The 27,112-nt window shown below is 49.6% G+C and overlaps 1 protein-coding gene across 3 annotated transcripts in view; it reads right to left on the minus strand.

The window, feature by feature from the left end:
- Nucleotides 1-27,112, minus strand: part of SRGAP3 (SLIT-ROBO Rho GTPase activating protein 3) — a 97,601-nt gene that overhangs the window by 10,196 nt on the left and 60,293 nt on the right. For 2 of the 3 annotated variants that reach the window (XM_051627599.1, XM_051627600.1), the window contains exons 5-15: nucleotides 23,804-23,989; nucleotides 22,697-22,825; nucleotides 13,364-13,585; nucleotides 12,778-12,879; nucleotides 12,357-12,554; nucleotides 10,987-11,071; nucleotides 8,854-8,881; nucleotides 6,035-6,137; nucleotides 3,544-3,604; nucleotides 3,055-3,132; nucleotides 2,121-2,255 (exon numbers count right to left, since the gene is read on the minus strand). In XM_051627599.1, the coding sequence (XP_051483559.1) occupies nucleotides 2,121-2,255; nucleotides 3,055-3,132; nucleotides 3,544-3,604; nucleotides 6,035-6,137; nucleotides 8,854-8,881; nucleotides 10,987-11,071; nucleotides 12,357-12,554; nucleotides 12,778-12,879; nucleotides 13,364-13,585; nucleotides 22,697-22,825; nucleotides 23,804-23,989 (1,327 nt within the window). Of the gene's footprint in view, nucleotides 1-2,120; nucleotides 2,256-3,054; nucleotides 3,133-3,543; nucleotides 3,605-4,261; nucleotides 4,293-6,034; nucleotides 6,138-8,853; nucleotides 8,882-10,986; nucleotides 11,072-12,356; nucleotides 12,555-12,777; nucleotides 12,880-13,363; nucleotides 13,586-22,696; nucleotides 22,826-23,803; nucleotides 23,990-27,112 lie in introns of all 3 variants that reach the window. The other variant, XM_051627601.1, reaches the window with a different exon arrangement.

Consider the following 27,112-nt stretch of genomic DNA (forward strand, 5'->3'; position numbering starts at 1 on the left):
TTCCTTCTGCAGGAAGGAGGGTGCCTTAGAGCTGTGGTCTCTCAAAGCCAGCTTCCTCGCCTGGGGACCCCAGCCCTGCCCCCAGGGATGATGCTCTAGACTCCCACCAAGGGGGCTCAGCACCGTTCCCACAGCAGGTGGCACCATGATCCAGCCCCAAAGCCACTCTTTTAACCTCCTGTCCACTCAATACATTATGTAGATGGTTAATCCTGGGGGTTTTGTTTTACAGAAAGCAGCCAGAGCACCAGGGCTTTCCCGAGAGCAGTCAGCCTCAGATGCGTGGAATAAGCCACATCAGTGCAGAGATACTTACTTCATTATGGTGGCTCAAACTTTGACATTTGCTAATCACCATAAAATGCACTGACAACATGTAGCTGGGCTGCCATTTGTTCAAAACTTCTGAGCTGAATTTGGCTCCAGTTCAAAGATGGAAATCTTTATAATATTTTGGTTTGGAAATCTTTCCTTTCGAGGAATGTATTTATCCCCTGTCATTGCTGACTGGGTTCTCTACTTCTGCAAATAAGAACTGGATAAAAACTTACAATAATATATTCTCTTCTGAAACCCAGAGGAACAAGCTGTCTTGAAGCACTTGTCTTGTTTTACTTAGCAGAAATGTTTCAACTGGCTGTAAATCGGCTGAATTATTGGAGTAATCATCAATCACTTGACAATACAGGCACAGCCCTGAGTGAACCTTTGCAAACAAAGTGCCTCTTCTCCCCATCTATTTCTCATGTGCATTTGAGAAACGTGTCCATGTAAACTCTCAGTCCCCAAAGGTAAGAGGAAAAGCCAAGCTCTCCCCTGTGCCCAGGAAGCCAGGCTGTTCCATGGCAGCAGGGGAATGAGACACTCTGTGGGCCCAGGACCTGCCCAGCAGCCCCTGCCGCAGGGCATGGGCTCCAAACACCTTCCCAGAGGCAGAGGAAGTCCAGGTGGCTCCATGATGCCCTGCACCAAACCAGCTGCCTTTAACCCTTCACTGTAATCACAACACAGGGCAGAACATCCTACAGCAAGGGGGACATTTCACTGAGCACTGGTTCCCAAAGGCTGAAGGTCCTGCAATCTGTGCAGTCAGCACACCTATTACACAGTCTGTGTCTGTGCCACAGAAAAGCAGATGCACTTCTCATAAAATGAGAAAAAATGAGAATACTAGCCAGAAAATTAACAGATTATGTTTGCAATGAAAAGCTCTCAAAAGCTTAATAAATTGCACAAATTGGCATTAATTAAGGATGGTTCCAAAGCACAAGCCTATCTGCAAGCACACAGTCATATCACCAAGCTCCAGGCACATCTCCTGGCACAGGAGGGGACTTGTCCCACCCTGCAGGCTGCAGACCCAGCGAGGCAGCCAGAGCCAGCTCTGCAACCCAGGCTCCAGCTCCTTGTCTGGGGCAGGAGCAGCCCCTTTGCTCACCATGTCACAGGGGTGCTGCTGCAGTGTTACACCCCAAAACTGAAAGGCAACCGTGGAATTCCTAAAGCTACTATATAAAACAACTGTTCTTGAAAAACAAGAGGAAATTCCTCTCATTCTGGAATAAGCCCATCTCTGCATCATTACCCTCCAGACAGCATCTGTCTTTCCTGACATCTCTAAATCTCTAGCAGTTATGCACACTAACATCAAGGAGGGGGAAGGAGCCATGGAATGCCAGATGAAGGACTTCAGCACATGTTCACCAGCCAGCAACCCAGGTACTCACAAACCCCCAAACGACCCCAACACCTCTCCTGTGAAATAAAATCACCCTGCAGCCAAAGAGCACAACTCACTCCTCCATCATCTCCAAAACATGAAATTCATTCTGCCTTCTTCCTTTCCCCCAGGGGACTCATTCCCACGACTTGCCAATAAATAAATGTCATCACCACAAGCTACTGAGAGAAATAAGCCCCAGCTGGGCTATTTCTTCAGTTGCAGAGGAACAAGTGGAGCTGGGAGGAGAATACAGGACAGAACAAGAAGGAACCTGACGTCAAGCCCAGACCTTTCATGATTAAAACCCTCAGCTTCCCCCTCTGCTCACATCCCAAAGTACTTTTTATTGCTTCTCGTCCCGCCCTATTCTCCAAGAAGAGATGTCACATGTACTTACTTATAGTAGATATCAAATCTTGAAACCTTTCCTTAGGAAAGAGGGGGTTTTCCAGTCCTCGGAAATACAGCTTCAAGACTCCAGCCACTGAATTAATGTCACGTTCATTTTGATCATCAGCAAGAGGATCTTCACCTGCCCAGAGAGGAGTCTTTATTTCCAGCACTACTATCAGGTTGGACTAATGCAACAAGTGTTTTCTACAAATCAGTGGAAATCCCAAATTTCCCCCCATTGAGAACCCCCTGTGTGTGGAATGGTAATGCTGAGCATTTGCCAGCAAGACGAGAGTTCACTAAGGCAGCAACACAGCATCACGCTGAGACAGTTTATTGTGGAGATTTTAAACTTGTCCTGAAAATGGGGATGTTATTAATTAGTTTTCCTTCAGAGTTTCCAGCCCAGTGCATTTTTGCATTTAAGGCAAGAGCTCAGAGAGCTGAGCAGATCTAAAGGATGGTGGGCGAAAGCCTGAGGGGACAGGCTTGGCTGGAGGATGCAATTATGCCCCTGGAACAGACCAGACAGGTCTGGATAGCACTGTACGGACTTATATCTATAAAAGGCTTTCAAAACCCAAGGGATTGGGATACCAATTCCTCTTAAACTGGACGTGCAAGTCCTCCAGCCTTTCACAATCTCCCCGCTGCCCTATTCATTGGCCTGGCCACATCCACCCTGACCCTTCCACGCTGCTCAAGGTTAATGCTATGGAGGTCACCACCCCCATCGAGCCTGTCCCTTTCACAGCATCACCTTCCCTCAGTGACAGCAGGACTGCCCTGCCTTGCCAGCACACATCTCCAGTATGCTTTTCCCAACAGAACCACTGTCAACACGACAACCAACACTGCCACCAGGTACAGGTAGAAATGATGCTCCTCCCTGACAAATGGCTGCAGGAAGGAGGAAGATGGATCCCCAACAAACCCACCTCTCTCAAAGGAATTCTTGATGTCGTTGACTTCTACCTGGGAGCCAGGAACCCGGAAAATGCCCTGCTGCTGGAGGCCTGGAAAGGAACCACACTTTAGAAAGTCTGGTGCAACTGTTCCACAGTGCTTTCTGGTAAAGACCAGCAGAAACTGGGAGTCTACACTCCCAGAAAGAAAGGCTCCGAGAGCAGGGAGGGGAGAGCCTACTGCAATTTTCTGCTCACATTCTCCAGCCAAGGGCCCCAGGTCAAAGCATTAAAAGGCTCCTGATGACCTGGGGTGTAAGTGAACAATTTAACCTGAATAAATCCTTACAAGACCTAAGTATTTGTCAGTCATCCAAACGCTACTCCACAGTCGATGCCATTGTAACTGTAACCTGAACTCTGCAGCGAGGGCTGTGGGCACCTCTGCTGCATCTCACTGCTAACTACAAGCATTTCATTCCTTTCCAGAAAGGTTCTCTGGGTATTATTGAATTAACTTACCATACAAATTGATGTAACGAATGCAGCTTTCTACTACGAGTGGGATAGCCTGGCCCGAGTCCTTAATGAAAGGAAAGAGTAAAAAAATTACTAGTTTATTGATAAAAAATGCATTAAAGTCTGCAAAAATAGAGACTTGAAAATCAGTGCCATTGAGTTTAGTAAGAGGACAGGCAAGAAAAGGAAGTGTTACAGACACCAAGCCATGAAAAAGTGCTGGACATACTATGTGCAGTCAGCTATGCACAGAGCAAGCTCTCTCCAATGTGTGTGAGACTGCTGCTCACCATCCGGTTCAGACAGGAGGCTGATGCAACGGGATCACAGCTATTCCATTTCAAAGGTATAATGCTGAGCCAAAAAGCCTTGTGCTATACCTGTCTGATGAAATAAGCTTCCAGTAACAGAGCTTACAACAATATTTCCACCTAAAAAAAGAGCTATTATCAGTAGATGCTAAAGAAAACACAAAAACACCATCGTGTGTGAAACAAACTGCCTGTGTTTGAACCTGTGGTGAGCTCTGGTTTTTGTTTCAAAGCCACTTCTCTCCTAGCCCCTCATGGAAGGAGCTCAAAGTGAGATGTGAGCTGTGTCTGACTGCCTAAGAGGATGTTTATGTTCCTGAGGGGCTGTGTGGGGTTGTTTTCTCCAGCAGAGTATGGCTGCAGCTCTCTGTTCATCTGCTCTGGCCCACAGACGGGCCTCCAGTAAATACCTGATTTCTCGTTCGCGCATTCCTCCTTCCTCTGAGAACACAAAAAAGCAGCAGAGTGGGGAAAAAAAGAAAAGATTAAGCAAGGATAAGTTCAGTTAGAGGTAAGCATCTGTTTTGGAGGCCATGAACGCTCAAATGCAATGGCAGCTTAGCAAGGTCCAACCCAGGCTTCGGGCTGACCACCCCCTCCCGACCCCGCCTGCCACGCTGCACCCCGGCCTCGGGACCACAGAAGGAGCCTCTCTGATCTCTGCCCTGCCTGGCCCTGCAGCACCCGCGGGAGCACGAGGCCAACCCCAGCCCCTGTCCCGGCCATGCTCCAGGAGCCATCCTGCAGCCACCCCATGGCAGCCGTGTCCCGGCCCTGGGGACAGCTCCAGCAACACAGCACCATCCCCGAGGAGCCTCTGCTGGCACAGGACACCTGTCTGCTCACATGAATTTCCACTGCAGCTAATTCCCTCTCCACAGTGCAGAACAGGCTGGACTTTAATGAGCATTCCCTTTTTAAAAATCAGTTTAAGTAGGGAATAATTACAAGTATTAAAGAGATTACCAGCTTTGTCAGTCAGGCCTGTACATTACTGGTGACACTGCACTGTTCACAAACACCACCCTTAGGCTTACGGTTGCACTACAAGAGCCTAAGAGAATAAGTCAGAGCTGGACAATGCCTATTAGTTTACCTAATCCAACAGTTTGTCATGATGCTTCCTACAGTATTTTCACTACAGCTTTCCTCAGCACAGGATTAAACAAGCTGGGTAACAGGAACAGCATCACTTCCTTTGGAAATCCCTCAAGCACCCAGGCAATAGCAAAGTGCTGGATTTTGGAGGATCAGCACCTAGATAGCTGGGGAATCCTCTAGGACAAGTCCCACGTCCCCATCTCCTCACTTTTCTCCTCAAATCTCTCCTCCTGGGTAATTTCCTGGGATGAGCAGGGACAAATGCCCCCCTTCCAATGGAATTCACTGCGTTCATCTGAGTCCACCCAAGCTTAAGTGAAGAAAGTACTTTGGGCCACATCTCTGAAGACCACACACTGCATGTTGCCAGCCATGGTGAGGAGGGAATGCCTCAGCAGCAGTTCAGGAAGAGCTCCAGCATCTCCTTGCCTGGCGTGCTCAGAGACAACAGGCCTCAGCCACCTCTCAGCAGCTGGCATCAAGACAAGCCAGCTGGTTATTATTAATATACTTTATTTAGGGATGAGGACAGCACAGTTACATTCCCACCTGCACACATGGTACTCCAGTTCAAGGCTACCAGTCCTTACAACTGGGAGATGCTTTCCAGGAGCTTATGAGTCATTTTGCCTCCCCGCTCAGCCATGGGAAAGACAAATATGTGTGGAAAAAGGGAAGGTGGGGGGATTTGTTGATCCCTGGAGGGTGCCAGGGTTATCCCTGCTGTCTGATCTTCCCTTCTGGGGTGGGTGGAAGAAGCACTGGATGACAGGGACACTCAGCCAAGAGGACCTCAAGCCCCACAGCTGGGCAGCATGGCCAATGGCCACCAGCCACGAGGACCCTCACCAGTGCTCTCACCCTAGGACATGCAGGTGATGGCAGGATGGGTAACACAAGGAAGACACCAGGACAGCTATGGAGAGAAACGGTCACCGAGGCAGAGTGTGCACTGGCCACGTGGACTGGGTGCAGGGCAGGCCAGAGAGACCCCAGTGAGGAAGGAAAGCAGCCAGTTAGGACAGGAAAGCCACCATTACATTCAGAGCGTTCATAAACTCTTACTGTCAGCCAATGAGTACCTTAATGAACGTTTCCATATTCCCGTTAAAGAGTTTATGATTATAGACTGAGAGAGGCCTAGGTCTCCTCATTTTCTGTGGCTTAGGGGGAAGACATGGGGGCCTGGGAGAAAATGGAACAAAAGAAATCAACAAAACACCAACATAAATGCAATGACAGGGTGAGATCTCAAAGGTTATGACTGAGAATAAGAAATAAACCAAAGAGAAAAATCCTTCTGTGAGGACTCGACACGGAGCTCCACACACTCCGCAGTGTCCCTGCCACACGGACACGGCTCCACCAGGAGCATGGCTCTGCACCTCCACACCACATCCAGTGCCCACAGCTCCAGGGACCTGCCCTCCACTGACTCCAAAGCCCTCTTCCAGCAGCCTGGGGCTACCCCAGCACTACCTGGGCTAACTGGTTCTGGAGCACATGTCCTGCTCTCGTGGCTCCCCGAGGCCAGGCCCAGCTGGCACAGCAGCAGCCCGAGCACAGCTGGAACTGTTCACTATACGCTACACATGGAACTTCAAGTCAAGGTCAAAACTGCAGGCTTTATTTAAGCAATAAATCCAGATTAATCTTAATAATAGAAACATTTAACAGCAATAAGGCGGCCTGGCCGTTACTTTCCATCCCCATAATCTTCCAGTATTTCCCCATCAGACAGACTCTAACCTCAGCTGCAGCCACACACTACTGTCTAACTACCTGTTGCTACAGGCTTCTTGAAGAGTCCTAGTTTGTACAGTAAAAAAGTCATCTTCAGATACCAGTGACAGAGCAGTAACTATACCAACAACCACAGCTTCAATGAACAACAGGCGATCAGGAATACTCTTCATTAAGAACTTGCTTCGTTCAAGCCAGAGAGTAAAAATTCTCCTAATCTCAGCTGGTCACAACTGCCTTTGGTACCCACCATCTGCAGATACAGTTCTCCCTCTCTGAGATGCCAGATACCAAAACTACTGCTCAGTGTTTGTGCTACCACCAGGGATGGCATCTTAGACGTAAAGCAAGGTGTTGGTGCACAGCAGGACTTTTAACACCTTCCTCCCACCTCCACCAGTTCAGCACTCCATCAGCCTGAAAAAGCACCAAGAGCATCTGAAGAGCTCAACTCATACCTTGATTTAACCAAACTAAGCTGTCCTCTACCTCCCGGCTATACTGATGCCTGCAAAGAGATCACAACTGCAAACAAGAGTGCTAGGAGCCTTCATGAAAAAGTTCTCCCAAAGCAGAGGCAAATGGACATGTATAATTTACACAGGTGCAAAGATGACAATTGTGATCCGCTGGGTCCTTTATCACATCTTTATTGAAGCAATTTGACTCTACATTCCTATAATTTGTAACCACTCCTTCAACTGGTAGCTGAGGAGCAGGAATCACTGCCATGCTACCTGGCTCTCAGCAGAGCAGCCCTGTGCTGTTTGCTGCCCTGTCATCTCCTCTCCCCTGGGATGCCCTGGCCAGGACAGCCTGGCCTCCTCCTCTCTCTGGTGGGAAGGTTATCCTGCCTACACTTTCAGCCCTGCCTGGCACAGGGAAGGGACAGCCTCTTCTTTGTTTCTGTTTGTGAAGGAAAAGCAACTGCTGAAACAGCAAACAGGAGCAGCAGGGAGCTGTGCCATCACTCTCATGTAGGAGGCTGCTACTCATGCCTCTGATGGTTTTGGCCTGCGAATCCACCACCCCACAGGCACCCACTCCAGACACACAAGGCTCCCAAGTGCAAGTTCTCCCTGTGGTTTTAGGCAGCCGTGGGAATATGGTCTCTCCATCCAGCTCATCCCAGGGACCAGAGCTGGCCTTGCAGGCTGTGTCTGCCTTCTCCAGAGCACCTCAGTGCTGAGGCACTCGCTGCCCTCCTGTGCTCTCCTGTGGGGCAGGGAAGCCCCTCTGTGTCCTTGTGGCACCTCAGCACCCTGCAGCACAGCCCTGGGCATGCCTGGCCCTGATACCAGCAGCATGGTCCCTCCAGCCAGAAGGAGAGAGCCAGGCACCCCACCAACTCTGTGAGGGCAGCCTCTTCCTGCCTGGGAAGGTAGCCCAGGCTTCACCAACTGCTGCTGCACTTCTAACAGGGAACGCAGGAGGTTTTGCTGGTATTGCAAATTTTATTAAACACTGAAATAGGATTGCAAAAAGATAACACAGAGAGAGGCTGGACATGCTGTGGGGGAAGTCTGGAAGCATTGCTGGCTGGTGTCTTACTGTTAGAAAACCAGCACATGTGCAGAAAGCCACCAGGGCTGTGTGGAGATGCTTTATGGACTGGACACAGATCAAAGACTGCTCCCTGTGTCATTCCCTCCCACCACCATCTCCTGCTGGAGAGGCTGGAAGTCTGAACACAGGCACTCTCTGCACTGCCAAGCAAAGAACCCAGAGCTGGGAGACGCATTCAGGGGTGTATCAGAGTCCTCAAGTGAACAGGGTGGTAGGAGCGGGTGGACACCCCTGTGTGGCACTGTCTGAACACAACCCAAGCTCAGCTACACTACAAGGCACCACACCATGCTGACACAGCACTTCCAGGCACCTCAGAGCCAGTCAGCTGGAAATCACACTGCAGCAAAACCAAGGGCCTGTTTGTCATCACCCTAATTAATCCACTCCAAGCAATGCAGCCGAGAAGCAGGGCAGTGATGTGGGGGAGCCTGGGGCTGCCAGCCCACCAGCACAGGGTGGATGGAGATGGTTTAACCTGAACCCCACCACGCTGAATCAGTAGCAAAGCCAACCACCCTTCCCACAGCCACCCTCCTCCTGCCAGAGCCAGCCCTTCCCAAAAGGAGATGAAGTGGAAGAAACTGCTCACCTGGTTGTTCCGCATTCGGCTCTTTCACCTATGAAGAAACACAAGATTCTATCATCTCTCCACATTAGTCACCGTTTAGTCAAACGCATCTCCTGGTTCTGCACACCCGGGGTTAATGGCTCCTGAATGTGCCCACGGGCCCTGCGGGGTGGGGAGCTGCTGAGCTGGCTGCTGTACAAACCCCTGCCACTCAAAGGCACATTAGAATGCCCAGACTCAGCCACAAGAGAGGGAAAGCATCTTCAGTTCCTGATAGGAGAGGTTTATTTGCACTATGAAGCCCATCTCATCAATAACCAGAGGCACTACAGGACCCCTGCAGTAAATGCTCATTCACACTAGCTGGGATTGGCCAACCCCAAGCAGGGAAGCTGCAGCCTGATAAGGGCTAGAGTCCCCAGGGAAGCTGCCGAGGTTATCCCACTGCCTCTTGAAGGACCACTAAGCACCTGAGTGCAGCACAGTGCACAGTTCTTTGGCTTTTCCTGGGAGATTACAGCCCATCTAATCACCATCAGGCAGACTCTGATCTGGCTGTCAATATTCTCATTCCCCTTGTGCATTTTCAGTGCTTGGATTTCATATGAATGGCAGCATATCATCACTGATAAGATCTGTTAATTTTTTAAGTATTTGTCAACCCACTGAAAAAAAATAAACTAATTTCACATGCTGTTTGTGCCTTCCTCCCAAGGCCAGGAAACCTGATTTATTCTTCCTTTTTCTAAGACACATAAAAGGGAGCATTTGGCTACACATGCCTCCTTCCTGCTCTCCCTTGGCACATGCAGAAAGTAAGCTTGCAGCCAATTCCTCACTGAAAAAGAAAAAAATTCCAGTATTTTGCAAACCCAGACTTCTTCCTAATGAGAATCAGCTCATGCTGAAACGCAGCATTTGGCATTTCAGGTCTAAATATTTGCTGAACACCTACATAGCAGGATGATCCCATGGCCTGGGAGAAATTCAGAGAGTTTTCATGTGAAAATCTTCCATGGCTGCTTTTGCACAGTTCCAGAGAATCAACGTGCCCGACCCTGCACTCCTCCTCCCACATCTGGCATTAGTTTGGCTCTCGTGTGACAGACCAGGATGGTGATCAAATTAATCTTCAACATCACTTCTCACACCAATTCATAGCAGCCCCACAGATCTAAGCCCTGCAGCCTCCCCCGTGCTCACACTTCGTGCCTCGACTTGGCTGAGTGTTCAATGAGTGGAGCACATCACAGGATCTAACTAGAAAGCGGATTTTAAGGCTAAGTAAATTTGGCAGAGAAAATATGTTTGGCCAATAGCCAACAAAAACTTTTTTTTTTTTTGATACTCTGAGATACTCATGTAAAAACATGACCATGGACCATTTGTGTATTTGAATTTAAATATACTCTCTCCAGCTGGAAAATCAGGACACTAACTCATCTCCATCTTCTTTACATTGGCAACAATGCGATTTTAAAAAAACCCTTTAAAGCAGCTAAAAATCTTCTTCCAGGGACATGGCTGCACATCACTACCCCAGCAGTGGCAGATCCCAGCCAGAGCTGTGCACTCCTGCCTCCCTCAGAAGTTACTGTCCCCTCTGTTGCATGAAGCCTGTTCACGTGCTCTAAACCAAACATCTGAAGTCATCTGAACTAATAAAAGCCTGCTACGGAAAAGTTACATTGAAAAACAAGGATCATTTTGCAGTTCTGGTTTAGAGCAAGTCAAAAACCTGCACCCAAGGGGCCTATGAAACCAACAAGCCTGCTGGCAAATCTGTAACACAGGCCCCCAGCATCAAGGACAGTACCTGTGTTCAGGGCTGCACTAAAAGGGAGAGAAAGGAAAAAGGCAGAGGGTTGGAGCGGGTGGGAATCTCTTTGCTGCTGCAGAAGTACCACAGCTCTTTGCCATGAAAGGTTCAAACAAATTTCTCTATGTGCACTCCCAAAGAAAGGTGAAAGAAGAGTAACATTCCAGGGAAATCATGATTTTGCATGTTACTGGTTAAACCTGGTAGCAGCAGCCAGCCACAGAAGCCATCAGTCCCTCAGGAAAACCCAGCAGGGAAGACCGAAAGGTGACGTGTGGTTTAAAACCACCTCACGCAACAGGAGTTTCCTCCCTGGACCTGTCCCCACCACTCACCTTCTCCAAGAGTCTGCTTCAGCAAGTCATGTTTAGCCTGGAGCTTCGTGATAAGATTACTGCCATTCAGATACTCTTTAAATTTCTGGAATTGAAAAGAAAACAAACGAGGTGTGTTAAGGCTCTGGGCAGACACAGTAACTGCTGTGCAGGTTTGCCCAGGGGCTGCTGGAGGGGCTCGGCAGGCTCCAGCAAACCCGGCCCGGCTGCACCGCAGGGCTGAGCAGGCTCCCATCACACCACTCCCGCCACAGCCCTGATTTTATTAGCCCCGTCTCCTTGGTGCTGCACCTCCTGCCCGGGAATGCAAGGAGCTCCAAAGAAAAGAGTTCAAAGAAGCTTTCTTTCCCCAGGCCTCTGGGAACGGCCAGGAAAATCGGAGGCTTTCCCTCCCCCAGCAGGCGCTTTGCCTTTGTGCAAACAAGCGCTGCGGAGCCAGAACTGCCAGGCCGTCCAGGGCAGGACCCTCGGGAGCTTTGTGCAGCCGGGGCACCGCGGCCAGCACAGCCCCTCCTTGCGTCCTGAGACCCCGGCACCCCGCAGCACTCCAGCAAGCAATTTCACAGGTAAGAGGAGTGAGGGAGACAGGAGACGGAAAATGAAAGGCAGAGAACGAGAAAACTTATATTATTGCAGAAAGCATTAAATAAAAGCCCAAGCACAACTCCGAAGTTCTCTTCCCCCCCGCCCCAAATTGGAACAGTAACACTGTAAAGAGAAAGTAGAAGCTCTTCTATGCCTATGTAATAGGCTACCAACCGAAGCCTACTAACCATGCTCACGAGGGCCCCTCCTGCTGATCTGATGGCTCAGCACCCACATTTCAAGCCCTGTTTCAGAGAACCTGAGCCCTGCCTGGGAGCAAAGGACCGAGGCTGCAGGGCAGGCCGGGCCCTGTGCACACAACAGCCCTGCAGAGCTACCTCCCACACCCTCCACGAGATAAAAATGGCCCAGTAGCTCATCCATGGGCCAAGGGCAGATCTTAGCTGTGCAGGCCAGAGAAGGAAGGCTTGGCTGATGGTTTAAAATTGCAAGGGCCTCCAGGAAGAGCCACTGAGTGGGGCTGCCCTGTGGGGCTGGCTGGAGGCTGCTGCCCTGCTCTGAGCCCCTCCTGCCAAGCTCTGACAGTTTTCAGTCACAACTGGCTGCCCCAGCTCCTCCACAGAGACGAGCAAGGCAGACACTGGACTGTCAGTCTCTATGCACCAACCTGCCACTGAGAAATGCATTCCAACCCCAAATCAGACAAAAGACAAATCCTTAAAGAGACAGAATTGGTTCTTGCTCTTCACTAAGGAGCACTTAAAATGGGACTTGGCCCGAGCAATTAGTGCTTTTTGTCCGGTATCGCATGGGATGAGACTCACTGTAAAATAGAACATTTCGGTTTCCTGCTGGTTGGCTCTCCTCTTGGCAATGTTTATTTTACTCATGTAGGTCTCTGATGCAGCTGACTTGACCGACTCAGTGGAGCGGCTATGCTGGAAGGCGTCTGAAACATCAAAATCTTCCACCGTCAGCATGTCCTGCAAAGTCTGCATCGTGGCATCCAGCGTTTTCCGCACCTGTTGGAAACAGAAGCCAGCGTGGCTTTGAAGCAGACTGGGAAAGTGAAACACCTTGAGCCAAAACAACCAGTCAACAGGCAGCTCCCAAGCGCTGGGCATGCCCTTCCCTGGCTGCAGGCAGCGGGAGCTCTGAGCACACCAGGACACCCCAGGCACAACGGGCAAGAGGCCCAGCAACGCTGCCTACAGGGCCCAACACCAGACCCAAATGCCTCCTCACCTCTTCGTTCTCAATCTTGAGGGTGGCTAGTCGTGACTGGAGCTGGTGGTATCGCATCAGTAGCTCGGTCTGCACAGGCTGCTGGGCACTGACCTGACACACCTGGGACAGAGAAACAGGGGAGCAGTCCATGGGTTGTGCACTGGCCAGACATAAGACATTGAAATGCCTAAATGATTCTCTCCAGCATTGACAAGCTCCTCACAGCCTCCAGTGAGGCTGTGTCACCCAGTTTCTAATCAGCAGTACCCTGGACCCAGGCCAGCACAGAGCACTTTCTACCCAGCATTTGAAAGCTGTACTCTGAAGTGTTCCAATTACAGCAGGTAAATCAAAGCTCCACTTTACAAATCTGGTGGGCAGTTCAGCCCAGAATCAAACCACAGGCTTCCTAATTGGGAGAGATACAGAGCAAGTGGCACAGTGAAAGGAGCAGCCCTAATGAGCCAAGAGTCTCATTAAGCATTGTGTGAAGGCAGCACAGGGGGAGAAGAGTCAGAAATCACGTAAGAGTGATGGTTAAGCAGAGGAGGAAGCCAGGGCAGGCTGCAAGGCAGCTCTGCAGCCCCTCGGGTGAGTACACTACCTCGTCCCCCATGTGAGGCTGGAACTCAAACTTCAGCGGAGGGCAGAAGACCTGGTTGCACATGTCCATGATGGTGTGCTTGTCGCTCCGTGCATCCAGGTTGTCCACAGCGTTCTCAATGATGTCCAGGCCCTCGTGGCGGGAGGTCTCCAGGTTGTACTCAGCAGACAGGTACGTCCTGAACGTCCGAGCAAGGCTGGCGTGGAACCCCAGATCACAGCACTGAGGAACATCAAGGAAGAGTCTGGTCACACAAACACTCCCACCCTTGTTCTGGAGAGTCACGTGTACATTAAACACCAAGAAAAGCACCACATGTCCCAGAAATGCACCAGCCCTTGGGGTGTAGTTAACAGCATCCTGCAACCCCATATGGAAGGGCAAGAAAGAAAGAGGTGCCAGGGACCAAACAGCCAGGCAGTTCAGTGACCCTGTGCTGGAACCTCACCAGGGCACCAGGCTGCAGTGCCCTTCATTTTACTGGGGAGAGCGTAGGATCTGCTCAAGACAGGACAAAGGAAAAAACGTCACCCAAAGGCACAGTTCTCCCTGGCTACCTGCTCAGCACCAGCCCAGGCCAGCACGACCACAGGGGCCTTAAGGGTGCCCTGTGCCCTGCCACGGTCTCTGGGAAGAAATGTGCAGAGGGGCTGTGCCACTGCTTGTTCCCAGAGATCTTCTTGCCTCATGAACTGCTCTGCAAGCACTTTTTACACAAAGAAGGTATTTCTCAAAGTTATCAAATACGGATGGACATTTAACCAAGGTGGCAACAAAGAACATGCCCTACAGAACCTGCAAACCCTTTTGTCCTTGCTAGGGAGCTGCCTTCTTCCTCTCTCAGATGGAACGGTTTCTCATGCATGACTGATCCTTCTCATGTTCACCTTGGGGAAAATTATAAAACCTGGAGCTAATTGCTGCCAAAATACTGTACATTAGACAAAAGCCTGTTTTTAAACTCTCTTCTCAATATAACTGAGTTTGGCATGTTAAGTATAGCAACAGCGTAGGGATTTGCTGCTGTGAACACTTAATCACAGCTGAGCAAAAAGGAACTCTTAGCAGCTCTCCTCCCAGTCCCCAACAGGAGCCCCAGCACAGTGCAGGGCTCTGCTCTGCTCCGAGGGCTGCCCTGGGAGCAGGGGGCAAGGGCAGGCACCAAGGAAGTGCCCAAAATGTGGGGGTCAAGGGATGCTGTTCTACAGCAAGGATGCTGGAAGCAGGAGGAGCACAGCACATCAGCCCCAGCCACACCGTGGGGCTGTGAGGAGAGCTCAGCTAAACACGAGGGCTGCAGTCCAAAATCAAAGCCCATCTATTTCTGGGTAAGAGAGGGCTGGAGCTCCTGACAGAGGATGTAAAGCTAGATAACTACAGCTTTACCCTCTGTGAGGAGTTCCATAATGGCTCATTCCCATCTCCTGGCACAGCACAGGTACCACTGCAGGGCACAGTCAGCACTGGCAGTGTGGGACGCTCAGTCTGAAGCTGTTCGGGCCCCTCTGCACACAAGCAATGTGACCTGCAGAGATATGGCCAGGGACAGGAGAGCTGTGGGCACAGGGACACCTCTGTGGGAGAAACAGAGGGACCCCAGGAGAAACATCTCCCATGGTACATAGCACCAAACTACCCACAGGCAGCAGATCACTCTCCTCACAGCAGCCAGAGGCTGCTCCAGGACAGATTACATTACAGAAGTTAGGACACTTTCCTGCCACACAGATTAGAGGAGTGGGAAGTCCTCAGTGTCCAGGCTGTAACCAAAACCACCCTGGCACAGCCATGGGCAGGTATCTGGTGAGTCAGCTTCAGCCCCACTGCAGCCCCAGCTGGGAGGACCAGCATGGAACAAGAAGTGATTCTGCATCAGAACATCAGTACTGATAAACTCAAAGTGAAATACGAAAACTCAGCTGTTGCCACAAGCAGCTCCAACCCAAGAAGCCATCTCATGCTTTCTGCCAATCCAAAGAGACAACCCTCAGCTCTGATCAAGTCACAGGCAGAGCTGCATGTGGTTTAGTCTGTCCTCAGAGCAGCAGCAAAACCCTGACAGGCTGATTCCTGCTCACAGATACAGAAGGTCCAGCTTGCCTGACCCCATCTAGCTTTCACAGCAGCGTAACCACACAGACAACAATGAGGATTCCTGCAGGAACTATCAAATGGTCATAATCCACCATTTATCCTGCTTCTGTTTAGCTTCTAATCTTATTAGTTGAAAACACAGGCAGTTAAGGACTGTATGGCTATGCCTTCATAAAACAGAAAGCAACACAAAAAAAACAAGGAATCGGGGCAAATTTCTATTCACCTCTTGGGGTGAGACCTTGTTCCAGGGCTGTGAGCCTCTCCTGTGAGGCAGCTCCAGCATGAAGTCCTGCTGAAGGGGCTGCATTCTGAAACCACTGAGTCGAGAGGACGCAGCACAGCAGCTGCCCTGCTCTTCCCAGCCAAAAATATCTGACACTATTCAGGGGTGGGAATTCCCAAAGCATGCAGGACTGTTGCTATTGCAAAGGAAAATTGCTGAATGCCACAGAACCCAAGGAGATGGGGCTCAGGGCAATGCCAGATGATTCCGAGAAAAAAAATTCCATGTGAAATCTTCCTTTTCCTTTGAAAGCTGGCAATGCCCAGAAATGGGATGCTACTGAAAACCAGGGCAGGCACTTTCCTGAGGTGCTACAGCCCTGGAAGTCCCTGGTGATCAGCACTGTGCCAGCTGCTTCACACGCTGCTGCCCAGGGAAGAAAAGACAGAGCAGAGACTTCCATGAAATTCTCAGAGAAACACACAAAGGGGAGGGGAAAAGAAAGAAAAAAAGACTTCAAACTCCTGCTCCCAGCTCCAGAACAAATGGCATTTTCTCATCCCTCTCATCTCTTTGATGGGAAAGAAATTAGAACCACAAAAAATAATCCTTATCCCTTCTACAGAGCCTTTCATCTGGAGAGCTCAAAGCTCTTTCTATATTAATTCATTAAGTCTGGTAACACCCCTGCAAGGGCTGGAAATATTACTGTGTGCAACTTGAGAAATAAACCAACAGCCCAGAGGTTAAATAAGCCAGTTTTGGTCAAAAGGCCATGGAAGCAGCCAGGTCTGTGTGTGTGTGTCTCCCACCAGCCAGTACTGAGCTGCAGGACAGGAGGGGCTGGGGCTGCAGAGGACCACTGCTGGCCACCAACCCCCGTGCCAGTGACACCACTACAGACACAGGAGGGGAAACAGAGAGTTTTAAAAAGGTTTGCTCAAAGCCAAGAGGAAAGCCAAGGAGTCTCCAGCCCTGCACACGTACTAAAACATCTTCCCTCAGGCAAATGCCATCAGGCAGCAAGGGAGAGCCAGCTCTGCCCCAGGATATGCTGGAGGCTGCCTGGAAGCCTGACTCATACCTGAAAGTATCTTCAGATCCTAGGAGGAATATTCACACTGCTTCTGTTCTCATTCAGTTTTATGGAAAACATTTCTTTGCCAAGTATTAAATGCACAGAAAAAAACAACAGTTGCACCTTTGCAGCCCTCAAAGCAAACCAGCATCAAGACAAACCCAGTTACAAATGATGTTCCAGCCAAGGTGTGAGAAATCCTTGTGAAAAAGCAACTCTCCACCACAACAAACAGGCTCTGCACGCTGAGAGATGGATCCAGGCAGCAAAGGAAATTAAACCTCACCAGGAGAAGGCAGAAAGGGCTGAGACACATCAGCAACCACAGATAATTGCCCAGAGAAGACAGGAAGAAGCAAATAAAGGCAAGGGCTGCCTCATTTGGCGGGTGTTGCCCCTAACGTTCCCCAGCAAGTCTGATGCCAGGTGGGAGCTGGCTGTGGGGGAGGCCCAGGTGCACAACAGGGCCGAGACAAAGAGGTGCAGCAATGAAGTTTTTGGCCCTGAAAGGTGGGGGTAGCTCTCCAAAATGCACTGCTCTAAACGGGCAGGAACCACAGCATAAACACTCCTGAACAACTGATTTACTTTTAGCCAAACAGGGAACAATGTGTGGACGTAGCAGGGAAGGACATCATCCTCCCTGGCCCCTGCAGTAATCAGCTCATGCCCTGAGGCACAAGATTTTCCTATTTCTGATCAAAGGTTCCTTAGTTATATTACACAGCCAAATACCATGTAGCCCTTTCAAAATCTAGCTACAGGTAATTAACTCTATGGACTCTAGAGTTTCTGGAGGATTCTGGAGGATTCTTTCTGGAGGATTTTTAACCTACATATTCTTTTGCTCCTTCATCTCTCTAGTGCTCCCTGTCCCATGTGTATTTTCTTAGGGATTTTAAATGGGGTTTTTGGTTTTTTGATGGTTTGGGTTTTGGGGGAGTCAGGAGGCTTGTTTAGTGTTTTGGGTTTTTTTTGGGGGGGAGGTGGTGGTGTTTTGGGCTTGTTTTGTTAAGATAAAGGCATTGGTAAATTAACTTTTTAAAGACATTAAGACCTTGAGGCTATTATTTCAAGCTACTGTGAAGAGCAGCTGAAAAAGTGTGAAGAAGAAATTATTTATTCTAAAGGAAAATACTGTTGTTTTTTTATACCAAGCTAACAAGGTCCATCAGACAAAGACTGCTCATGGTCTCCTGGCAGTAAAATCTACAGACCGCCTGACACCTCCAGCTCATAAAACAATTAGCGTATGTGCCCAATCAATTTAGCAAGCCCATTCCAATGTTCATGGTACCCACGTGAGGAATAAAGAGTTTACTAGATGCATCTCAGTTTCTGTTCTTCACCAACTCCTTCTCCCCAGTGGCAGGGGGAGCCGAGCGGCTCTGCGAGCTGCCGGCAGCGTTCCCGGACTGCTGCCCATGCAGGAAACTGGGAACAGGGACACAGCTGCCATGCAGTAAAGAGCACTGAGCCTCTTGGGACAGCCTAATGCCTCCTGATGGAAGCTGTTTATTCTTTTTATTGCTGCCCTGTTGACTTTATGTGAAAAGCCCTGCAGCAGCATCATGCAGCTGCGGGCGCCCAGCAGGGCAAGCAGCGATCCGGGATCCCTCCCCGGCAGCTCTGGGCTGTGGGGGCTGCTCTGCATGGCAGGCTGCTGACAGCACTGCTCTGTGTGGAGTGGCCAGCACACAGCATACCTGGCTCTCCAGCTGGCAGGGGCCTGGCATCTGGCAGAAAGCCCACGCAAAGGATAGCGTGGGAGGAACCTCAGTGCCTTTGTGGAGCTGAAAGGCTCTTTTATGCTGGAAAAATCACTTCAAAGAACAAAGCAAATCCCCAGAAGAGACCTTCTGCTTGTATAAACCACTATCTCTGAATGAAAGGCAGTGGCGTCCCGCAGAGGCTTCCAGGCTGGGGGAGCATCCCTGTGCACTCACACAGGGAACAGGCTGCACCAAGCCTGGCTGCTGCCCTGCAAGCACAGCCTGCCCAGGCACTTGGCCACTGCTGGAACAGCCATGACACAGGCTGCAACACATGCCTAAAAGCAAATCCTAAAGAAGCAGTCTCTGGCTGTAGCACCTTGGTATCTGCCTTGCCTTCAGGAGGCTGAATCCTGCACATGAAGTACAGCTGGTGTCTGAGAGCCCAGCTCAGCCTCTCCCACCAATGAGGAGACTGGCACAGAACAAGGCTCCAGCACATGGCAAAACTGGAGCATCCCAGCTGGTCTACCAGGAAACAGCAGCCTAAGTCCTCATCCTGCAGTACCAGCACTAGCTGGAGACAGACAGGTCTCCTCCGTTGCTCTGTTCCCTTTTTTCCCCACATTTTTTCTTTATTCTTTCTTTGAACAAATACTGTGCATTACACCTGTCTTTTCTGGCCTCCACTCCCCTGACATTACTGCAAAACCTAGAGCCTTTCTGCAAGGTAAGTGAAGCCAAATGAAGATCTTTGGCATAACAACTCTGACTGCTGTTTCTGTCTCCTAACTCAAGTAAGCAACACTTGACCATGTGAAAAATGACACCACCATCAGCTAAGTTTTCTACAGACTCAACAATTTGGCAGCAGTGTATAATATTGAATTCCACAGAACTCCCTTCCTTTACCTGCTTGTCTGTCTCAGATACGGCAACACACCAATGCACAGAGCAGCCCTTTTGCTGTTTCAAAAGGGTTTACAGGAGGCTGGACAAGTCCTGGTGGATCAGCACGTACTGACACTGATGGGTTCATTTTACTGTGCTAAATCCGGCGACACCTTTCATGCGACTACTTCAAAATATTTTACAGCCATTTCCCACAAACTCCAGAGGGATGGATAAGCAGCTTTATCTCCACTTCACATACATGGCCAAAGAGATTAACTTGGTCACAGTTAATGACAGAAATGAGAGACGAGCCCAGACGTTTTAGTATAAACACACGCCTCTTTTGAGGGAGGGGGCACAGCGAAGTACTTTAAATCCAAGTTTAACTTGATCTGTCTCTATATTCTTCTCTTTCTCTCTAAAGGACAAAACAAAAAGGTCACTGGAGACGAGGGAGGGACAGACGTGCTCTGTGCCGCTCCACGGCTCCTCTGATCGAGTTTTACATTTCTCATTAAAACCAAAGCCCTGGGAGGACTCTCTGCCCTCTCCCGAGCAGCTGGGGCCTTCTTCCTTGCTGGAGCAGGAGATTAGCAGGGCGGCTTTGTTAGAAAAGTCACCATTCTGCAGTGATGGGAGGGCACAAGAAATGTCAAGGCTGTGCCTGATAGATGACACGGAGCCCTCTGGGATCTGGGGGGGATGCTGCTAGATTAGCTGCTCCATGTCCTGACCGTTCAGATTTGCATACAAATCAAGAAGCTGCACATGGCAATTTGTGCTTGACATGAAGGAGAGCCCCCCCACCCCTCCTGTCCCTTGGTGACACAGGCTGGAGGAGGATATGCACAACTGCAGGAGATGGGCAGTGCTGGGATCCCAGTGGGGTGTGGCTGGCCAGCCTTGGAGCTCACCCACAGCTCAGATCCCACCACAAAGCCCCTCGGCAGGTGCTGCCCCTGCAGACCTGCTCCCCCAGGGCCCAGCACTGCCCCACTCTGCACAGGCTGCAGCTGTGGGCCCTGCTGGGCCTCCAGCAGAGGCAAAATCCACCCTCCCTGCCCAAAGCCCCTCCCCATGCCCACCACACCTCGGATGCCCATGGGACAGAGGACCCGTGTCGTGCCACACACAGACCCACTGTCCCCAAACAGCACTGCTGTTCCTGACAGGCACAGCGCTCTTATCGTCATTAAATGCACTGAGACTAAAACATTAACTTTAAAACTACATCTAAAAACATCTGTTTCATCTTCCTTTGTGTGGATTAGCCACCTGCAGAAAGCCCCATGCTGCTGGCTCCAATGACTGTCTTCTCCTTCCACCACTCTCAGTACTAGAAGAGGATCTTCTTCTGGAGAGTATCAAAACCCTTCTTGCCACGCTCTTGCAAGATACATGGAATTTGTACTGAAGTCTGTTTAAATAAACTGCTCTTCCTTTGGGGATTTAAAATTAGGACAGCCATGTGCAGCTCACACATCCGATACCTTGTTTTCTTTGGTGAAGAAAACATATAATCAGGGGAATTTAGCTGCACAGAGTTGAAGAAGCTTTAGTTAAAGACCCCTGGAGGGATTCCTGGAGTGCCAAAGAAAAGCCATCTGCTGACTCTGGTGGAAGTGTCAGCAAGCAAATAAAGTTGGGAAGAATAACCTAAACAGCCTAAACTAACATGGAACTCAGCAACTCTCCAGGAAACTGAAGTCCTCAACCTCACAGCTCCAGAAAAAAAAACATTAAAAAAAAAGACAGAGAAAATATACACAAGAAAAATAGAAACCCCACAGATAAATCAAAGTGTTATCATACCTTGCCATTCAAGTATTTCCACAATCAAATTACTGTTTTTCTCATATGGCTAAATACATTTTATATAATAAAGGGGGGGGGGGAAAGGACATGCTAAGAATATTTACTTTCTTCAATTGAGCTTAGAAGAATGAGTTAGTAGGTTAGTAAGGGAGATAAAACACTCCAGCACATTTTTAAATTAAATATTTAAGTCATGATGAAGCCAGAAGACTAACTTGCTACTTATAGATCAGGGATTTATTGCTCATTGAAGCAACTCTAGCAGGAAGGAACTCTGCACCGTGCAACCTATACCACATGAAGATGCCTATTACAGAAAGAAATAAAAATCCCTTCTCTCCAATCATTTCAAAGCCGTTCACAAGAGTCACGGATACACTGCTCAGTTCCTACCATCACTACAAACCTGCTTCCAGCAGTTCCTGCCCTGAGGGCTGCCAAGGGCAGCTCCACTGACAGAGACTGCAGATGTGTGCAGTAGAAAGAAAAAAATCCTCTCTTTCCACAGCAAACCCAAGGATGTATCTGATCTTCACAAGAGCATATCTGTTTCAAATGCAGACTAATCGATGGGACAGGAGGAAGCCCCAGGTTCCCTGGCTTGGCCCAAGGCAAATTCCCCTCCAAAGGCTCCAGACTTGGAGAAGCTCCAGCCACAGAACAACCTGCAGGGTGGAGGCCACAGATGAAGCTGTTGCTCTATCATGGAGCAAAGCACCATGTCTGCCCGACTCCAAGGCTCCGTGTGCATCGACAGCCAGACCTCAGCAGGCTCAGGGAATGGCAGGAAAGGTGCAGAAAATGGTCAAGCAATTTGCATGTTTGTCCAAGCAGTTTGTCCATTAGATGTGCCTGAACCAGACAGGTCAATCGAGACTCCTCTGCTTCTGTGCTTGGGAAAGTGCTGGGTTCAGGCTGGTTCATACCCTGCAGCTACAATTAAAAACTCCATCTTTTTCCAGACACTGATGGAAGAAGTTTACATGGAGCATAAACAGAAATCAATTACTTTGCTGTGTGATCGTGTGGCTGCTGTCAAGTTCAGAGGAGGCTGTCTCTGAGCATTGCCCAGAGAAGTGGTGGCTGCCCCATCACTGGAAGTGTCCAAGGCCAGGTTGGATGGGGCTTTGAGCAACCTGATCCACTGAAAGATGTCCCTGCCCATGGCAGGGGGATGGACTAGATGATCTTTGAATCCAATCCATCCTGTGATTCTATCATTCTCATCTAATGGCAGCTCTAGCTCTGCTCATATAAGCCTACATCAACTGGGGGGGAAATCAAAGGTGTGTGTGCAGCTGAGAGTGAAAAAACCACCACAGGGAAAAAAAAAACCAACACACCATCCAAACTTACAGCACATTTTCAGGCCCCAGGTAACTGTGTTTTAAAGCTCCAACAAATACCCCTTCATCACCACCACATGAGTGTGCACCTAAGGAGCAAGACATGCTGAGGCTGTGCAGTGACCAGCAGGAAAGGGGCAGGACGTGTGCTGGGGAGGACACACTTACATCGATGAGGTCGGAGACGTCGTGGATGTAGTATTTGCTGACAGCGGCGTTGGCGGCTGCCAGGTTCAGCAGGTAGTCGTTCCTGGCCTTGGTGCACTTCAGCTTGTTCTCAGAGTATTTGGCTTGTCTCTGAAAAAGCAAAATGGAGTCTCAGAGCCCAAATGGGATGCTACTTTCAGAGCTTCCCTTCCCGCAGGGCCCCACAGCTCCGCGCGGTCCGTGTGTGACGTGTTAATTAATACAATTTGGTATCGGGTACAGAAACAGGCACCCTTGCCAGGATGGAGGAGATCACAAACACCCCTGGTACCATCAGCCAACGCACCACAAGCACATTCTGCTCAGATGCACCCGGTGCATCCCGAGCCCAGCTGCTCCTCCTTCATCTCTGCATTCGTGGAGCTTTTGGCATCAAAATTAAGAGGGCCAAATTTTCCTCCCAGATACGCTGACACACATTTGGACTTGCTCCAGATTTATGCAGCTGTATCAAAGTGGAATCTGGCCCAGAGGCCCAAGCTACAAAATTTAGAACAGGTCCCAGAATTCCAAACTCTGTAGGAGAGCAGATGTGCTCAGATCGGGGGCGTTTGCTCAGGCAGATCACTGCTCTAAAGGTTTAGCACAGAAGATTAACCCTTCACAGCAGCATGCTGCTAGACAACATCCCAGTGCTGGATCAACACCCAGGCAAACGTGTCCTGGCTGAGGAAGCCACTGCTTTTTATCCACAAATAACAGAAAAATTACACTTTTGGAGATCCTGAGAACTGGGGTGATTTGCTGAAGCTGGAATGGAGCCAATTGCTTTGACTAGCAAAACCAACTACAAGCTGCACTTTAGCTCCCAGACAGTCTGTGGAGGAAGAAACACTTATTTTATATACCCAACCCTTTTTTTGCCTGCCCCAAGTCCATGACTGAAGGCACCCTGAGACAGCTGCCGTGCATTGTTGAAAGCACTTTATTTAAATATAAATAAGTCACGAACCAGCCACGGCCCCTCCAGAGCAGGGTCCCACCTCTGGATCAGAAAGCATGGTAGAGCCAAACCCTCCAGTCCGCAGGGAACCCCAGCCTGGCTCCCCCTCCCTCCCTGCCACCCACCTTCTCCTTCATCTTCTCAATCTTCTTGACGGAGCTGCGCCGCTGAGGCCTGTCCTCGTGCCGCAGCAGGTTCACACTGATGTCCCCAGACTTGTTGAACTGCTTCTCCTCTTGCTTCTCTGCCTCCTTCAGTTTGCTTTCAGCACTGATGCTTTCTGCATGATACATGTGGTAGGTCTTCATCACCTGAGGAAACAGGAGCTCGTGAGTCGCCTGCCCCGTGGTGCACAAGAAGGTGACAGCCATGGGCAGCGTGGAGAGGTCTCAGCTGTGCTAGGGCTGCCTGAGGCCACTATGACATTAAAGAACAAGATGGGAAGAAAAAGCCCATAAAATTAACCCCACCAATAGCCCTATTTCAAAATGGCATACAGCTGGTCTAAGAACAGTTATCCCCACTCAAGCCCATGGCAGGGACAGGCTGAGATGTGCCTCCAGCACACATCAGTGTTCAAAGAGCAATGGGTATCTTCCCACAGGGAAATGAGAAATAATTTCCAGTGCTTCACAGCTGGAACAAGGGTCTCCATGACAAGAGACTGTGAGGAGGCCACAATCAACATGAAATCACTTTTGACTCAACTTTTCTGTTCCTAGACTTGAACTTGCTAAGACAGCCCCTCCACACAACCCATCTTGGAGGTGGAGGAGCTGCAAGGTCCAAGCAGAAACGGAATTGGTCTCCTGTTACCACTTAGTTCTCCTCTTGTTGCTGCTGGTAGGCACAGGCAGTGCCAGGGCACAGTGCAGCAACACCAAGTCCTTTCAAATCAAGACTGCCATCAGTCACTCTGGATAGAGGATGCTGATCTACTGCCAGGAAAACTCCTGCAGGCAAAACTTCTACCACAGCTTTTGCTTTCAGATAGAAAAGCCCAAAGGGCATACTGTGATCATTTTAATGGAGCTGGCAAGAGCAACACATCTGCTCTTCTCTCTTTATGCCTTTAGTCACATTGTCCCATTCCATCACTTCCCTTCAGGCCTTGGATGTTGTATCTCACATTGCCTTGACAGGCCAGGAGATGCCTGACCCTGCTGGAGACCAGCCCCATGGGTCATGTCTGGGCATGGCCGCAGGGACAGGCTCCCCTCGGGGCCCCAGCTCCAAAGGAGGGGAACCCACCAAAGCAGAGTAGCTCTGCACAAGCCTTAATGACAACCTCAGCTGTGGTTGTCGGCAGGAACCAGGAGTGTTTGACTTGGACATGGTTAGGCTCAAACACATGATCTCTCCTCTTGCCAAGCATAAACGTCAGCTGCAAACCAGCTCCAAACGCCGCATGGAAGCCTGCACAAATGTGCCATCACTGGAGTTACAGTTTTAGGCAACTGCAAGGAACAGTAAGCAGAGACTTGTGCCTTGTTTCTGAGCTGCTTTCTTACAAAATCCTACAAATTCTAACACAGATTCAAGCTGCATACTTCAAACTGCAGTTTCTGCAGTGAACATCACAGGTCACACACAAAACAGACAATTTCTGCATTTTTTCCTAGGGAGAAAGACTAGAGGGCTTTGCTGAGCCCTCCTCATCTTCACTGTCTCCATCTTCTTGTGAAAAACTCAGAGTGAAAAAGAAAAGTCCTGCACTTCAGAGCAGTCAGGCAGGAATGGGAGAGGTTCCCCAGCACCCAGAGAGACCCTAACACAAGGTGTCAGAAAAGCCTCATGACTGCACAGTGGTCCCACTGGTACAACAGCTGTGAAATCCAAAGTTGTGGGAAGATTACCTGACCAGAAAAACTTCAGCACAACTCATGGGTTGTCTCCTTCCCCCATGGCTGTGCCACTGCTGCTGTTGCCCCTTTTCCCATTGACTCCAGTGTCTCCTGTGGCTGCAAGGAAGACCCCACTGTACAGAGCTCCACAACACAGGCCGAGCCAGTACCTTAGCAAATAAATCAGTAAGAGCCTTGCAAATGACCAGAGAAGCTTTCCCTAACAACAACTCCTTTTCCTCCTCTGTAATTTATTCCCTGCTTGAACCTGAAAAGGTAACACGGGAACCAGGTTCAAAACTTCTCTAAAAATCTCTTAAACTGCAAAGGATCTAACGTGATCACACTAAAATATTTTCCCCCAACTTCAGCATCCACGTTGCTGAAGCCGTAAACAGCTCCCTGTGTCAACTGCGCTCCTCTTCAGCTGCCAAGCAGCACAGCTTGTGCTTAGATATTCAGAGGATATTTCTGTTTGTTTTAGTATCTGCCTTAATTTGGAAAGGGGACTACCTGCACTGCAGCACTCAGCCCTTTTGAGCCGCAATTCCCTGGTGCCTTCTTGGCACTTGCAGTCAAGTCACACTATTCCTGCCTCACACTTGTCACAAAGAAAAACTCCCACAGCTGCGTCCCTCAAATCTCTTCTGCAAATAAATTAATTAGCTGCAGTGGAGGGAGAAAAATATGTTCTAATGTTCATTAGTTATTTAATAACACAAGTTGTGTTTTCCAGTATTAATAAGGCGTTCTGGATAAAGGCCATTGCCAAAACACTGGCCATAAATGGCACTGCTTGCTGCCTTCAGCTGGAAGTGCTTTGTATTTCTGAACAGCTCATCATTACGGTTCTGATCCAGCAGAAGAGCCAGATCAGAAGAAAGATGACCCATGACAAGTACAGGCTTGGGCTGCTGAAGCTGACACCAAAAGAGCAGCCAAACAGGAGAGGCAGAGATGAGCTCGGCCATGGGAGGGGCCTGCTGAAGAGCATGGCCCATCCTCTTTGGATGGAGCTTCTGGCACCACCCGAGACACCCCGAGAAACCCAGCAGAGTGATGGACACCAACCTCCAGCTCCCTGGTCTTGTAAGAAAGCATGAAAGCAACCCTGTTCCTTTGGCAGTGTTTCTGCAGGGTGACAGAGCCAGCACTAGCGTGTGTCCCCGTGTGACACAGTCAGTTCTACAGACACTGGCAGAAAATGCCCGCTGGCCAGGGAGGTACAGCCTCCCCATCCAGCTCTCCCGATGGAAAGGGGACATTTCCTCCAGCCACTTTAAGTCCTGTTACACAGGCAAGGATGACTTATTATTTTTAACCCAGGCAGTGCATCTGTAGGTACTTTTAATGAATACAATTCCTTTCACACTTACTAATCCCTCTTCCATATCACCTTGTGGCAAAGACTCCAAGAAAGGAACCTGTGAGCAGAGGAACACAAAACCTCCTGCCTTTAGGGACTTGGCATCTGTCTGCTGGAGTCTGTATGCAGGAATCAAAAGAATGAAGCTGCCTTTAATTCACAGCTGAATTACTTCTGTACAGAACTGTTCACAAGCCCCTCCTACTTTAGAATGAAAGTTATCC

The sequence above is a fragment of the Apus apus genome, chromosome 9 (genome assembly GCF_020740795.1).
Source record: "Apus apus isolate bApuApu2 chromosome 9, bApuApu2.pri.cur, whole genome shotgun sequence".
In the NCBI taxonomy this organism is placed as follows: domain Eukaryota; kingdom Metazoa; phylum Chordata; class Aves; order Apodiformes; family Apodidae; genus Apus; species Apus apus.